Genomic DNA, 16202 nt, shown 5'->3' on the forward strand with positions numbered 1-16202 from the left:
CAAAATAGGACGTTAATTGCGTCCACACAGCCACATCCATTCATAGAAAAACATCGTCGTTGATTAAGAGTGTAACTTTTTAATGCAATCAGCTGAATTTAATAGGAAAAACGGACAACTGTGGAAACTGGACTACAATTTGAGCTTCGTGGGGGTGCATAGTATAACGGACGTTACCGGCGGGATCAATAAACAAACAACAGAAGCCTGGACAGAGACTTCATTGCTCATTACGTGGTCAACACTTTCTCTCTCTCTCACACACACAGCAGCCCACTACTTGCCCCCAGATGTGTGTGATACTTTTAAAAGCCCGAAATAAACCAACAAAGACTCGTGCTCAAGGAGAGACCGCTAACCCGCCCTTTATGGTATCATATTAATTATTAATCATGTCGTAATGACATTCATGCGGTGCGCGTAACTAGAACCCTGCTGGACTATCAAACTGTACAATCCGTAAAAATGAACACACATGCAACACGACATCTATACCTGTATCTATTATTTTGTAAATATCCACTTTTTAAAAATGAATGGAGACAATAGCCTTCTGTAATAATACATAAACACAGATTACACAGTTAGAAAAGGAGCTGGCAGCAGTGACTGATTTGCATGATCCCAAGTCTGAACGCATGGGTCTGGCATGTTATATTAAAATATCTACAACTATCAATATTTGTACATCTTAATCACGCAAATTAGGATATGCCAACAGTGGCTGTGGTGAGGAGTTATTATCTTTATGTGGATAACCGTGTGTTAAATCTCTCCCTGCGTCAAAACAGCCGATTCAAACTATCAACTCGTTATGAATCCTGAAGCTGCTTCAATCAGCTGTGTTGAAGCAGGGAGAGATTAAATCATGCAGGACAGGGAGTAACTTTCTTCAGGAAATGGTACGAAACACTGTTGTTGCACATAAACTTCAATTCAACTAAGATCATTTCGTACAGCCAGCCAAGTCTTTGCACACTGTTTAACTTTAAGTGTGAAAAGCTACACCGATCGGTCTAAAGGATATCATTTTATCTTCTTTTGGACAAATAACATGTTGACGACTCTCAGGTTAGTTAAGACAAATGCAAAGCTATGCCCTTGCAAAATGCTTTACAAAAAACGAACACACTGTAGCTACATACAGTCTATGAGTAGTTTACGTTATCCAAAGAAGAAGAAGAAAAAAAAAGCTAATCCTGCTACTCGAGGAGCTAACGATAGCCACCGTTGGCGTAGCCTAACATTACCTATGTAGAACGACAAATAAGCTAACTTACACACCTGTAACATTCTGTAATTTGTGTGATTTAGATGTACAATATTGACAGCGGTACGTTAGCTATTGACGGCAAACATACAACAAGAGCAATGTATTCTGACTTTACTCAATGTTTTGGATAATACTAAATGGCACCTGTGGCTGTCACGATGTGTAGAGTAGCAAAACAACTGAGAATGCATCACATTAGGTCCTGTGGGGCCATAAAAAACTGAGCGGCCTTCCTGACAGGGGTAGTCAGGTGGCCTGACAGTAGTAGGTCTGCAGTTGGACCCCTCTCCTCTGAGTTTCGGTGTTGTGTTCACAATAGATATAACAATGGAAACGTGTTAAACCACAGTCTGCTGCCAAGAAGAGACTTCCTCTAACCTCAAATCTCTTTCATTCGTCTCTCACATTATTCTCAGTTTCTCTTCTGTAATGGAAAATGTGACTCTGTTTTTGCAGAATTTGCATCAAGAAAGTGTCTCTTGCACTCACAAATTTCTTTCCATTACAAAAAGAAAAAACATTTCTCACACTAGCCCTGTGTATCAGTGTGTCCATTTTGTTCATCGTTGTTATTTTATTCTATATTTTGCATATTGTCAACAAATCCTATTAAAGACCCGAACCAACAACATGTTAGTCCGTTTCTCAATGCTGTCCGACTTCCTGTCTGTAGCTCGCAGCTCCAAGGTGTATGTAGGACTGAGTCAGGATAAACTACAGTGTGTGTTCGTGATGATGAACGAGGCGATGGGTTTTTGGGGGAAATGCAAACAAAATAAATGATTAACATGAAACAGATTCTTACTTCATCCACCAGCAGCACGGTGGTCTCCTTCCTGGGTGCAGGGTTGCTGAATCTCTTCTCCAGCAGGGCGGCTGCGTGGTCGGCCGTGGCCTTTTGACCCGTCAGTTTCTGCAGAGACCAGAACCGATGAGTCACTTCAGCCAAAAATCACTCCTACACTTAAAGAACCGGAGCTACGTTTGCCTTCTCCAGAGCGAGGTGAGGCGACAGATTTAGAGATACAATAGGAGGTCGATGCCGTACCATGTTTAGCCTAGCTTAGCACAAAGACTGGAAGCAGGTGGAAAATGCTAGCCTAGCTCCTCCATAGAAAAGAGACCTTCTCAGAGTTTGCTGTCAGGGGTGTGCCAAAAGTGCTAAAATCTATGCGGAATGTTTCAAGATATAATGTCTAATCCAAAACCCTGGATCCTACGTTTCCCATAATGCAAGTGGATAGACTCACCCCATATCTAAGCTGGTAACTTTCAGTTTTAGCACTGTAATCTGCAAGCTTAGATGACTTCTCCAGACGTCCAGAAGCTCATCCAGAGCCAGAAGACCTTTTACTAATTTAACAGTTACACAAAAATGATCCACCTGTGGAAATCATTCCTTCACTTTGTTTTGCTTTGATCCGATCAAGTTAAACTTATTTGGTTTAATTTGATCAGATCAGGTGGTGAATTGAAACCAGATTGTGTAATGATGCCTCTCACATATTTACATTTATTCATTAGGCAGACGCTTTTATCCAAAGCGATTTACATTTGAGGAACAACATACAAGCATATAATGCATACAATGCATACTAGTAAGAGCAGCAATAAGTACTAGTAAGAGCTCACAGTACATATCACATCAATGGGGTAAATACCAAGGGAAGGAAGTAAGAGTTAAAAAAAGAAAAGTGCTATCAAAACAAAAAAGATTCAAGATCATTGTAGGTGATAGAAGAAGAAGAGCACAGGAAGTGCATGTTAGAGGTTAGGAGTTAGAGGTGTTAAAAGAGGAAGTGATCTCGGAAGAGATGAGTTTTCAAGAGCTTCTTGAAGTTACAGAGGGACGCCCCTGCTCTGATGGCGTGCGGTAGCTCGTTCCACCATCGTGGTGTCACAGATGAGAACAGGGACTGGGATTGCTTTGTGTGAAGGGAAGGCAGAGCCAGGCGGCGTTCGTTGGAGGAGCGTAGCGGCCGAGAAGGAACGTAAACTTGTATTATGGAGTTTACGTAGATGGTGCAGACCCAGTAGTCACTCTGTATGCAGCATTAGTGACTTGAATTTGATTCTGGAGGCCACGGGGAGCCAGTGGAGGTCACTGAGTAATGGAGGGACATGAGTCCTTTTGGGCTGATCAAAAACCAGACGCGCTGCTGCGTTCTGAAACGTTTGTAAGGGTTTCACCGCACAAGCTGGGAGACCTGCTAGGAGGGCGTTGCAATAGTCGAGGGGTCGGCAACCTTTAACACCGAAAGAGCCATTTGAACTCTGTTTCCACGGAAAAGAAAACAGTGGGAGCCGCAAATACTTTTTGACATCTAAAATGAAAAAAACCCGCATTTATTTTAAAAACAACAACAACTTCCCTTTCATGCTTCGGGGTTCACCCCAGCCATATACTTATTAGTGCTTTGAACATTTTGAATTCTTGAAAAAATAATAACAATGTCTGAATGTCTCTTTCAAATAAATTAAAAAGCTGAACTTCAAATATCCATGTAGCAAACAAAAGCAAAAAATGCCGTGAGCCGTCATCCTTATAGTATCGCCTTTGGGCTTTCAGAGCATGTAGCGGAGCCTTGACCTGAATTTAAAAAATAAATTGAGAAAAAAAGCACTGTGTCACTAAACAATGAAAAATAAATATTTGCAAAATATCTGCATAAATATTTTTTTTCCTGGTTAATGGGACTTCTGCTCCTGAACCTCTGTGCACAGCGTCTGCAAATCGGGGCTGTACGAAGTCACTTTCATCTTTACGCAGGACTGTAAGCAGTCATCTGTGAGGCGTGAGCGGTGTTTGTTTTTAATGTAGTTCATGGTAGAGAATAGCTGCTAACGTCATACTGCTTCCGCGAGTATGACGTTTATTTTGAGTGACGAAAAACAATAAAATAAATATATTTTATTAATATTTTAATATTTCAAGATCACAATAATCTTCCAATTTAGTTACTAAAATAATAATAAAAAAAAGAACTAACACAAATAAAATACACTTCAATTAAATACTTATTTTTTTTTTTTTTTGTAATTTATTTTCCCAAGCCACTCGGAGCCGCAGTAATAAGGATGAAAGAGGCGGAGAGATGCGGCTCCGGAGCTGCGGGTCGCCGACCCCTGCAATAGTCGATGCGAGAGAGAACCATGGCCTGTACCAGAAGCTGGGTGGCGTACTGAGTGAGGTACGGCCTGATTTTCCTTATGCTGTATAGAGCAAAGCGGCATGAACGAGAGACAGCAGCAACATGGTCTGAAAAGGACAGCTGGTCATCAATCATGACACCCAAGTTTCTCACCACCCTGGTTGGAGTGATGGTTGCGGAGTCAGTTTGTAGTTTGATGTTATGGTGGATAGTTTGCTTGTCTGGAATGACCAAGAGTTCAGTCTTAGAGAGGTTTGGTTGAAGGTGGCAAGACTTCATCAATGCAGATATGTCCGATAGACGGTCCGTGAGCCGCGCCTGGCGGGAAGGATAGGTAGAGTTGCGTATCGTCTGCGTTGCAGTGGTAAGAGAAGCCGTGCGAGCGAATGATCGGCCCCGGTGAGGTGGTGTAAATTGAGAAGAGAAGGGGCCCAAGCACTGAGCCTTGGGGCACCCCTGTGGAGAGGCAGTGGGAGGAGTCTAATTGTCCTTGCCACAAAACATTGTAGGAAACGCCCCGAGAGGTAGGATTCGAACCACAGGAGTGCTTTACTCGAGATGCCCATTGCTGAGAGAGCGGACAGCAGGATCCTGTGATTGACTGCGTCAAAGGCAGCTGATAGGTCAAGCAGGATAAGAACCGAGGATTGGGCTGCAGCTTTAGCTGACCTTAGGGCTTCTGTTACAGACAGAAGAGCCCATTTCAGTAGAAACGGCTCTCTTTCAGGAATACTGCCCGTTCAATAGTTTTGGGTAAAAAAGGTAGAAGAGACTCTGGTCGATAGTTCTCAACTAGAGTTGGGTCAAGTGAGGACTTTTTGAGCAAGGGTGTAACCCGGGCCCTTTTGAAAGTGGTCGGGATGGTTCCTGAAGCCAGAGACGTATTTATCACATGAGTGATTGTCGGGACCACGGTAGGAGATATGGCTTGGAGGAGATTCGTAGGAATCGGGTCCAGTGGGCATGTAGTTGGACGGCTACGGGTCAAGAGTTCTGATACTTCGCTCTCTGTGAGAGGAGTAAATGAGGAGAGTGAAGAACCACTGGACTGGGAGGGCAGGGGAAAAGATCAAATATAAAAATATCAAACGTTAATTATAGATCCACGTTATCGTAAACATTAAAACCGGCAGTGTTATTTCTACTTGTGCTTTTAGTGAGCGGTAAGTAGCACTTATCAAAGTCCGTGCTATATTTCATCAGCGCTGCGGCCCCATCACGGCTCTCACCTGCAGGATCTGGACATAGGCCTGATGAGGATCCGTCATCTTCATCCCATTGATCTCGATGAAGTGGAAAGGAGGGATCTCGTCCACGTCTGCCGCGTGCTGCAGACAGCGCATCACCTCGTGGACTGTGGCCGTCTTCCCTGTGCCCGGCACACCTGAGATGTACATACACCTGGAACGGAAGCAACAACACTACGAGTCAGTGTGGCCACCAGTGAAAATGAAACAATCTGAGGGGAAGCAAACTGCTCAGAGCCATAAGCAACCTGTGCATCTGGGTAGCCCCAGACTCACACAGGCGTTGTGTGCGCCGCATTATGGCTGCCGGAGCAAATCGTTGCCATTATAGTCAATGCCTGTGCTTGCACCTGAAGCGCCGCAGCGCGTCCCAGAAGCGGCTCTCCGCTCCGCGAAGATTATTTTTTCAAGCAGCACCGAGCAGATGAGCCAGGCAGGAAGTCAGACACAGAAACGGTAAAGAGAATGCGGGTCGATTTTCAAAATAAAAAACCTTGTACAGACTCCCGATCATATATCAACAATAAACACTTAAAACAGACTAAAAAAGAAATAATTTAGCTAGTAGAAGCACAAAAATCAAGGACAACTTACCAAATCAACTAAATCTAAACAATTCAGCAAAATCAGGCACGCAAAACTCTCTTATTCTGAAATGCTCCATGTGGGAAATTCAGCCCTGCAGGGAACTGGGGGAAAACGGTTGACAGAGCGCAGTGATTGGTTGCAGAAGCACACAAAATGACAAATAAACAACAAGTCAACAACGTGGGGCAGGCTAAACACTTCGCTGCTGAAACGCTTCCAGTGTGAGTTGACGCCGGGCTGAGGACGGGGCAAGACTTCCTATTGTTTGCATGTTTTCCATCTTGGGTGTGGCCACCTGCCACTTTTGCAGACAGGGAAAACTCTCAACAGAAAGACGCGTGCAGTAAGGTAAGCGTGTTGAGGCGGTGGGCACCTATGTCCCACACAGTCAGCTCAGGGAATATCTGTGTCTAAATTCACCAGGGGAAGAGGCCCCGCCCATCCTGAGTGACAGCCGGTTATCTTGCCAGCAGCACCGGCCGGACTACAGGTGTTTACTCTATTAGACACAAGATGCATCAACTGGTTTTAGTTTTGTTGGCTGGCTATGGATGGATATTTTTTTGTTTGCTTGCTGGGATCCAGAAGAGAAGATGTTTGTTGAGATGTGGAGTCTGAAATAAGGACTCATTTATTGGCGGTTGAACTGTGGGTTTTGTAGTCAGCACAGACTGTATAATACTCTAAGCCTTGTGTTTCTTGTCATCTGTCAGCACCTTTGAAATACCTGGAGAGATAGTTATGCACTGAAAGACATGGGTCATGTAATGTATTTGTGTAAATAAGCTTGTGTAACACTGAATGGCATTATTTAGATTAAAATGTTAGTTCTTCTTTCAGCGCCCACATTTCAAAATTGGCAGACCAAAGTGACAGAAACCTGCCACAGTGGTTGCCTGCGAAAGCTTGGCCTTCTGTTTTCAGTCAGATCTGTTGGGAAACAGCGACACCTATTGGACCAAAATCAACTGTTCATTTCTGCTTTGTCCTGCACAGAATCACCCATTTCTAACTAGTAAGCTTCATATAAATGTGTAACCTCTTTAGTTCTTCTTATATTCTGCACAGCATGTTTCCTTTTATGTCTGTCAATCCACACCCGGGCTCCACCTACCAGGCCGAGCTGGCAACAACTTGAAAGAAACCATTTGAACATTTCTCTGATTCTTTAACCGCAATCTGTGTTCTCATTTGCCGCCGCCGCCGCAGTGATCTGGAACTTACCCTCCCGTGCCATCTATGATCTTGCTCTCCACGAAGCTGTAGATGTCCTGGAATTCCTGCTCTCTGCAGGGCAGAGACTCCGGCACGGCGGACACGTGCAGCCTGAATACACAAAAATGTTTTATGTTTAGTTCACTCTAAATAACACTTTTCTGCTCCTGTTTCCTGGAGAAAAGGTCACCTGCTTCATGCAATCACCTAAATAAATGTCATTATCATTTATGACAATAATTCATCCAATTTAGGGAACAAAACTTAAATAATTATTGAACATAAAATGCACATTTTAAATCCCCTTTCCTATCACACTGTACTTAAACTAGCACTGACACAATTACTCTAATACTCTTTATTATTCTTCTATAAAACAGAATATTAATCGTCTACTTTGATAGTCAGCTAAAATCTAAATCATTGAGTAACTTATCAAGCAAAACACTACAAACATTCACTGGTTTTAGTTTCTCATTTGTGAATTTCTGCTGCTTTCCTCTGTTTTATATCTTTGGAAGCAGAATATCTTTAGCTTTTATTTAGACCGCTGCACAACAAGACGTTTGGACTCTGGGACCTCCAACGGCCATTTTTCTTGTGAAATCAGTGAGTACAGGTGTAGACAGACACCTGTCAGCCAATCGGAGATCAGGATTTTCTGCGCCTGTGGTTGCCTCTCTAGTATCATCAGGGTCAGTGATTGGTGCGTCTCACCTCGTTCTGGCCTCCTCCAGAACATTAGCCGGCTGTCGCGCTGGTAGCGACCTGCTGGGGATGCTGGGAGTGGCGCGATGAGGAGTCCGTGGCGTGCCGGGTGTGACCTGCTGAAACAGGAAACAGTCAAAAGACGGAAGCTGAAAGAGGGAGACCAGATTCTTTCAGATTTTCCAGCAGTCCGACCTTTCTGCTGGGAGTTTTTCGTGGCGTTCTGGTCGAGGAGCGAGTTCTCTGCTTTGAACGAGGAGTACGAGACCCTGCAGCTGCATGTCTGCCCTTTTTCGACACCACTTCTTCGTCACTATCCAGCCCCGCCTCCTCTTCCCCATCATCATCGTCCTCGCTGCTGCTCCGCAGCTCCTTCTTGGAGGGAACAAACTCGTCCTCGTCTTCGCCGTCCGAGTTCAGGTCCTGCTGGTTGTCCAGAAGATTCCTGATCAAACAGACAGTGAAGCTCAGAACTCTGAGGTTTTCCACAGGAATTCATTCACATCAAGTGCTGAAACAATGAGCCGATCAGTCAGTGGATTTAAAAAAAAGTCATGACGACTGCACTCACAGCTGTTTTCTGATGCGAGACGACACCAGCTGGGCCGACTTCCTCTTAGAGCTCCTCGGTGTGGTGGTGACCGGCAGCATCGGAGAGTTCTCATGTTCCTCTTCAGCGCTGTCCACATCACACATCAACAGCATTAAAAAAGGTGCAATCTGCACATTTTAACAGTACAGATAGATTTCTCAGTGTCAGGTGTCAGCCCTGTTCTTGTGTTGGAAATAAAGGCACGTCTGCCTGTGAGTATGTGGTGCAGCCATAAGGCTCAGTGGTAATTAATCGAGGGTTTTTTAACCACCTTACGCAGAGAGAATTCATTCAGTTTTGTCTGTGTGTCTGTTAGAAGTCTGAGGTTTCTCGGTCATCCAGGTCATAGTTCTCCAAGGTGCAAAAGCAACTGGACCCAGATTTCATCTCTCATCCAAGAGGCTTCTTCAGATCTGAACAGCTGCCCTTGATTTTAACCCACCTTCGAGGTGCACGGTACAACTCGACTCAACTCACTTTTGTTTGGTTTTCCATTTGTGGAAAAGTTGAACCTGTACCTGCTACCAGGTACTTTTTTCGTATCACCTCTGTTGAGGTTCCAAGCGAGTTGCGAGATACTAAAATGTGAAGTGAAACACAGCAGACAGCTGATTGGTCAGACAGAATTGTCACTATGCACTGCGTTCATCATTGCGTGCGCGTTATTTCATCACTAAATCAACTTCTGAGAAGTTTTGAGGTGAGAAATCAGCTGTGTAGATTTAGAATATTGATACGAGACGTGATGGCGGAACAAAAATGTGCTTGAATGTTTTCGGAGTTGGGAAGCCTGCTGTGACCCACGCGAGGAGCTAGCGTGGCCGGCCAGCTGCCCGCTCACAGAGCCCTCTGCTCCCGCCGTCACACAACCGCTGCAGCAACGACAGCAGTGGAAAACACAGCTGGAAGGTTTTCATACCGCTTATCTGTCTTTACATTCTGAGGAAGGTTCAAACTTTTTAACCGTAGACTGTATATATTTTAAGAGCTGTGTGGATCACTGGTGTGTCGCACTGAACATTACGTTGTGTTGTGTGTGGCGTTGCTATGACGACCAGCTACATTGAGGGGTACTATCTCTGGGTACTATCTGCAATGGGAAATGGAGGACAGTCAAGCCGAGGCGAGTTGAGCTGGTAAAGGAAAAACAGCTTATATCTGCTAGAGCCAAAAAAGTAGTTAATTAATTGTGTCTACTACTAGCATTATTATTCAAATATGGCTGCAAATAATGATTATTTTCATTATCGATTACTCTGTCAATCATTTTCACGATTAATCCAGTAGTTGTTTGGTCTTTAAAAAGGCAGTAAATGGTAAAAGAACGTCGATCAGTGTTTCCCACAGCCTGAAGCGACATCTTTAAAATGTCTTGTTTTGTCGACAACCCAAAGATATTCAGTTTACGGTCATAGAGGAGGAAAGAAAACAGGAAATATTCCCGTTTGAGAAGCTGCAGTCAGAGAATTTGGAAATGTTTTCTTACAAATTGAATCATAACGAATAATCGATTATCTGTCAGAGTGAGCCCCATTTCTGTAGTACACTGCATTTTTGTTTCCATTTTGCCAAATTGTCCACACTAAAAGTAGCCGGATTAGCCGTTAGCTGCTCCTGTTGATGATTTCTAAGCAGATTTATGGATGCAAAGTGTTAGTCACACTGAATTTTTTAAAAAATGCGTCTGTGTGTTAAGTTCTGACTCACAGAAAGAACATGAAGCGTATTCACTGCTGCTCCCACCCCAAATCAGCAGCCAAACTACGGTAACTAAGTTCCTGCGAGCTCCTGGTCCTCATAACATCATGGAAATATACACATGCATGTACTCACAGTACTCCCAGGGCCGGTTCCCTCAGGGTTTTCGGTTCTTTTTTCCGAGAAGGAGTGGAAGCTCTGTTGGATTACACATTGAATTTTGGGAATTACTGTGTTTATTCAGAGGACAATGAACTCAAACTCAGACACATCAACGGACATAAGAACCACCACATGCCCACGTGAACTACTGTGCGCCAGATCTTCATCTCTTTAACTCTGACACACCTCTCTGTTGTGCTCATAGACATTCATAACAGTTATTCCAACCACCAGGCCTGCAGCGTCCGACTCACTTCTGACTCTCTGACTTTCTCCTCGGCGTGGCGTTTCTTCTTCTGGGTGTCCTAACCGAGCCGGTCGGTAACCCTGCCTCCATCACGTCACCCTGCTGAGGACTTTTATCCAACAGCTCCCTGGAAGAGGCCCCAGTGAGTCTGTAGTTTTATACAGTTTTATTTATCCACGTTAAAACAAGGTTCGGAGTGACAGTATTTTTAAACCTGGGCCCTATTTTCTCAGACTGTCGTACCAGGTGTCTGCCAGCCTCACAGAAGGGATCCCTTCGAGGGACTCCCGGTGACCCCTTTTGTTTTCAACAGGAAACTGAGGTCTCGCTCAAGGACAACTCTCACTCTGAAATCTTGTGAGAGGCGAGTTGTTGCAGGAAGACGGCGGAAGAAATGAGGGAGGAGTTTGTTGTGTACATAGAGGAACTGCTAACTAAGACTTGATCTCCTAACGTTAATCCAAATCAACAAACTCCTCGCTGCAAAAACAAAATGAGATGACTGCGGCTGACTCTCGCCGACTTGATAGTCTAACGTGAGCTGCAGGCGACTGCAGGGGCGGGCAATAAAGACGGCGCCTTCAAGTCGGACACATTCTACCTTCGTGAGCTTACTGTGAGCAGTGACTGATCTCGCGGTATTTGCAAAGAAAAACGCCGCCAGACCAGGCAAAACGTGGTTCCAACTTTGTGCAGCCGGACACAATTTCTAACCAGCATGCCATTTTTGTTTGTCCAGCATGCATCGCGTTAAGTCAGCACTGCACAGCGCCGCATGAAGTCAAACGCACCTATTAACATGTTGACCTGATGATGGCGCTAGATGAAAAGTCACCAGAGGTTTTACAGTTCATCCTGAGGGGAACATCAGAGACCTGCACGGGACTGTTTTCTTGATTTTGTGACCATTACCGCCCGCTCCTGCAACATGTGTATCCACTCCCACCCCCTGCAAACATTGCAGAGTAAAGACACAAATGTTTGGGCTACGCTCAACGTTCACAATAACCGACATAAATCAGTGCACTCATTTTGTCTTGTATTATATAAGCGCGTGTGATGGACGCCGGTGAGGCTGTGCAGTGAACAAACCTCACTCCCCGACACCTTGAGAAACGCCACGGGGTTTAGTCTTCTCGTCAGCGTATCCCGCCTCTCGTACTCGAAGTCGTACGTTCTCGGGAGCAGCCGCGTGCACTCACTTTAATCTTCTTTTCTACTTCGTTTGTTGACTCCATCTCATCAGCGCTACTGCGGGACCCGCAGTACATTTTTCAACCGCCCGCTCCCGCGTGATTTGTTAGGGGTCCCGCGGGATCCCAATGCAGCTCTCTAATCTGAACCACATTTCATTATAATCTGTGCAACGGCTGTTGTTTTAATTCAAACCTCACGGGGTCGCTACAGGAGAACCTGTGGTGCAGCAGACGGGCAGAGAGACATTATCATCCCTAGAGACATGTTTCAGTTTTGCAGCACTTTGCAGGAAAATACATTTTTGGGTGAAATGGCCCAGAGGTAGGAGAAACACACAACCAGAAATATCCAAACCCTCAGATGGGAACACCCGTAAACTTAACAGTGAGCGGCGGGACTGTGTGTGAGAGTCGACTCTGACCTGGTGGAGTCGTCTCCGGCAGACGACGGAGGACTGTCCGCCTCAGGGGCAGACCGTTTGTTGAAGACGGGCTTCAAGAGGAACGCGTCCCGAGCGACGGGGGGTCTGTGGGCCTTCCTGAGGGGGGTGAGCCGGTGGGACAGGGCCAGGGGAGGAGAGGACGATAGCCTGTCAGCCAACTCCACTTCCGACTCCAGCTCCTCATCCTGCAGCTGGACGTCCTCACCGATCATCGACTTCTTCTCCGGACCTGAAGGGAACAGCAGGGAAAACACTTCGGTCACATTCAGAAACACGACCTCCAGACTTCAACCAGCTGAGAGAACTGAATGATTAGTGGCGACCAAACCTTCAGCTAAATTCATAGCTCTCCTTTCATTATTATTAATTCTAATAACTTGGAATTTGTATATCAAAAGGAGAGAGAATTGAAGAATTAGTCAATGAATTGATCAATTGTCTGGTTCCAGCTTTCTGTTTTTATATTTTCTAAAATCTAACACTACTACAAGCAGAGGAAAAGGTGCTTTATGACGTCTGAGGAAAGACTCACTGCTGAGCTCCAGCTTCTTGCGGACGCCGGGCGTCCTGGCCGAGCTGTTCCTCCTCCTGGCGCTCAGGCATTTTGAGGCCGAGAGTTTGGTGGCGGAGTGCAGAGACTCGGCTTCCGCAGGGCCGGCCTTCCCGGCGCTCACGGTGGCCCTGCTATGTCTCACTTCACCAGTCGCGGCCCTGCGCATGACGGCGAGGTCCGGAGTCGGCAGGGCGCGTCGAGAGGGGCCTCGAGACGCTGGTGCCGCTGCAGGAGGTGAGCAGGGTGGAGAAGGTGGGAGGGAGGTTTTGGGACAGGGAGGAGGGGAGGAAGCCGGGGCAGAGTCCACCACTTTGAAGGTCTTTGAGTCCCAGGAAAGCTTCACGTACAGAGCGTCTTTATCGCCAGAGTCCGGGAACGGAGCTGCTCCATCCAGGTGCTTCACCTTGAGGTGACAGGACAGGAAGTTAAAAGGTCAGACCACATAAATCAGAAAATCATTTCCCCTCTTACTTCTTCTATTAGTGTCTGACCATGCAAAAACATTTGGTTTTATGCGTTTATGTTTGGAGACATCTGCGGTGAATAAAATCAGGAAAGAATTACATAAAAATAAATCTTTCTCTAAACACTCATGCAAAGAGCAACCCGTACACACAGACCTGAAGAGTCCACCCCTGGTTTAGCGTTGCAGAACCACAGATACCGTCTTTTTATATTCCACTCATTCCTCTTTATCAAAACCACAGACCGTATAAAAGAAGTGGGCGTGGCCTCTGTGACGTCTCCCACTGGTTTGTGGACTGCTGTACTGAAACCTTGAGTTTGGCATTTTGGCCGTCGCCATCTATTTGGACAAGACGGTGGAGCTGGGCAGGGATATGCATTTCTACACCTGACAGGTCACCATAGTAGAGACTCGTCAACCTGTCAAACTTTTTACAGGAGGTACAACCCCGTCTCCATAAAGCTGGCATGCTGTGTAAAATGTAAATAGAAAGTAAATGTGATGACCAGCTTAACAGTGAAACCTAATATTTAATTGAAAATAACACAAAGGCAACTTATCAAATGTTGAAACTGAGACTTTAGGAAACGGTCTATAAACCAGATCCAGAAACGCCGCCGCCTTCTGTGGTGCTGAGCTCATTTTAGATGGACTGAGGCAAAGTAGAAAACTGTCCTGTGCTCAAACTTTTAAATTCTGTTTGGATATCAGAGACACTGGAACCTCCGGGTTAAAGAGGAGAGGGACCATCCTGCTTGTGTTAAGTGCACAGTGTAAACGCCAGGGCCCGTGATGGTATGGGGGTGCCGACTCAAGCGACATCACTTACTGTCGCTTATTATCAGCCGTCATTTTAGTTCCGCAGCGTGTCATTAAGATAAAAGCAAGCGTCCCTGCGTCCTTCACCTGCACAGGTCTGAGGATGGACTCGGCGTCGACCTCGTCGTCGCAGCTGCGGCCCTCATAGTAGAAGATCTCCTGCGGGTGCGGCTCTCTGCCCAGCAGCTTCAGTTTGCCCAAAGGCACTTCAGACACGCGAGCAAACCACTGAACCACGGCCTTCTTCTGCTTCCCGCTCTCTGAAACGCAACGAGAGAGGAAACATTCAGCGGCAAGTCTTTGAGTCCAAGTCAAGTGTAGCGTCTGTCGGAGCGAGTCTCTGTTCACCTGAGACAAACTGATTGTGACTCACCGTCTCCGAACAGCCGGATGACTTTGGCCACGTACGGGTTGTCTTCATCCTCTCCCTCGATGAGGATGTGTTGGCCCGTGTTAATGACCGTGGTCCTCGGGAGACCCTCCACACTGATGGCCAAAGAGCTGAAACACAAAGAGATAAATAACAAGCGCCGACTTTGATTATGGAAGCAAAAGCTGGAATTTCACAATAAAACTACTGCGATCAACAAAGTAAAGGTCGTTTGTAAAGCCCAGCATCTCAAATACCAACCAGTTTAAACTCGTCTGTGTTTAGTCTTATTTATATATTCACACTAGATAATACGTGCATTTAATTACTTTTCTTTTTTTATTGTGACAGTTTATTTAGGATAAGTTATGTGACCCTTCAGTATCCCTGCTGAACGTGAGGTCGGCATTTTATTTACAGACATGATCGATATATTCATCTCTTAAAAACCCGCTTTCAACTGGGTTGAAAAAAAAAGTAATATAAATAATTTATGTGATAAATTCAATAACTAGTTACTCGTCCTTAAAATGCCATAAAATGGTGAAAAATGGTTGATAAGCGTTTCCCAAAGCTCAATGTGAGGTCCTCTAATGTCCTGTTTGTCCAAAACGCAAATATATTTAGTTAACTGTCATAGAGGAGGAAAGAAACAAGAATATATTCACTTTTAAGAAGCTGGAATCAGAGAATTTGGACCTTTTTTTTTAAAAAATGACTCAAAACAATTAACCAATTATGAAAATAGTTGCCACTAATCAATGAATGGAGATAGCTAATTGTTGCAGCTCTACTGCATAGTAAGTAACGTTACTTTTTATTTTACATTTTTTAATGTTAATACTTTTGTACTTTGAATGCATGACTTGAATATTTCTACACTGTGGTATTACTACTTTTTTCCTTAAGTAAATAATCTGATTACTTCTCCCACTACTTGAAGGCAATGTAACACTGAGTAAGACGATATATGATAAATAAAAGAAGAATAAAAATGACAATAATTATGAATGAAAATCCTGGTTATTGAGATCACCAGTAAAGTTTTAGGCCCTGACTTCAGATTTCAGGGAATAAACGATCTTAAATACAGACACAGATCATTAATATGTGCATATTGGAAATAGTTGTCCTTCTCCAAAGACATAGACACTCAGCACTCACCGATATTCATAAGTCTTTAACTTCCTATTGAAGCTCCGCGGCTCTCCGAGCCACCTGTAAACCCTCCTGACTCTCAGTCTGGTGAAATATTTCATCCCGTTTCCTCGCTCTCTGCTGCGCGAGCTCAGATTAATCGATAATCAATATAAAAACCTTAAAGTCTGATCCAGAAAAGAAGCCCTTTATCTGCTTATAATTCAAACCCGGGGTGGAAAAACAGGACAACTGCAGAAAGACTCCACCGCAGACGACATTTCGCGCGAAAAGTGCGTAGTTTCCGGTTCTTCTTCGTCTTTGGTGTTAATGGCG

General features: G+C 44.9%; 1 protein-coding gene across 3 annotated transcripts in view; it reads right to left on the minus strand.

Annotated features, from left to right (window-relative positions):
• The window catches only part of orc1 (origin recognition complex, subunit 1), a 29795-nt gene extending 13593 nt beyond the window's left edge, over positions 1–16202 (minus strand). The window contains exons 1-13 of one of the 3 annotated variants that reach the window (XM_046050602.1): positions 15894–16202; positions 14733–14860; positions 14447–14619; positions 13054–13477; positions 12501–12750; positions 10890–11030; positions 10609–10671; positions 8755–8862; positions 8379–8628; positions 8193–8299; positions 7485–7586; positions 5655–5826; positions 2079–2186 (exon numbers count right to left, since the gene is read on the minus strand). In XM_046050602.1, coding sequence (XP_045906558.1) covers positions 2079–2186; positions 5655–5826; positions 7485–7586; positions 8193–8299; positions 8379–8628; positions 8755–8862; positions 10609–10671; positions 10890–11030; positions 12501–12750; positions 13054–13477; positions 14447–14619; positions 14733–14860; positions 15894–15988 — 2121 coding nt within the window. In that variant the 5' untranslated portion in view covers positions 15989–16202. The remainder of the gene's footprint in view (positions 1–2078; positions 2187–5654; positions 5827–7484; positions 7587–8192; positions 8300–8378; positions 8629–8754; positions 8863–10608; positions 10672–10889; positions 11031–12500; positions 12751–13053; positions 13478–14446; positions 14620–14732; positions 14861–15893) is intronic. The other 2 variants (XM_046050603.1, XM_046050604.1) reach the window with 2 other exon arrangements.

Source organism: Micropterus dolomieu, linkage group LG05, assembly GCF_021292245.1.
Source record: "Micropterus dolomieu isolate WLL.071019.BEF.003 ecotype Adirondacks linkage group LG05, ASM2129224v1, whole genome shotgun sequence".
Lineage (NCBI taxonomy): Eukaryota > Metazoa > Chordata > Actinopteri > Centrarchiformes > Centrarchidae > Micropterus > Micropterus dolomieu.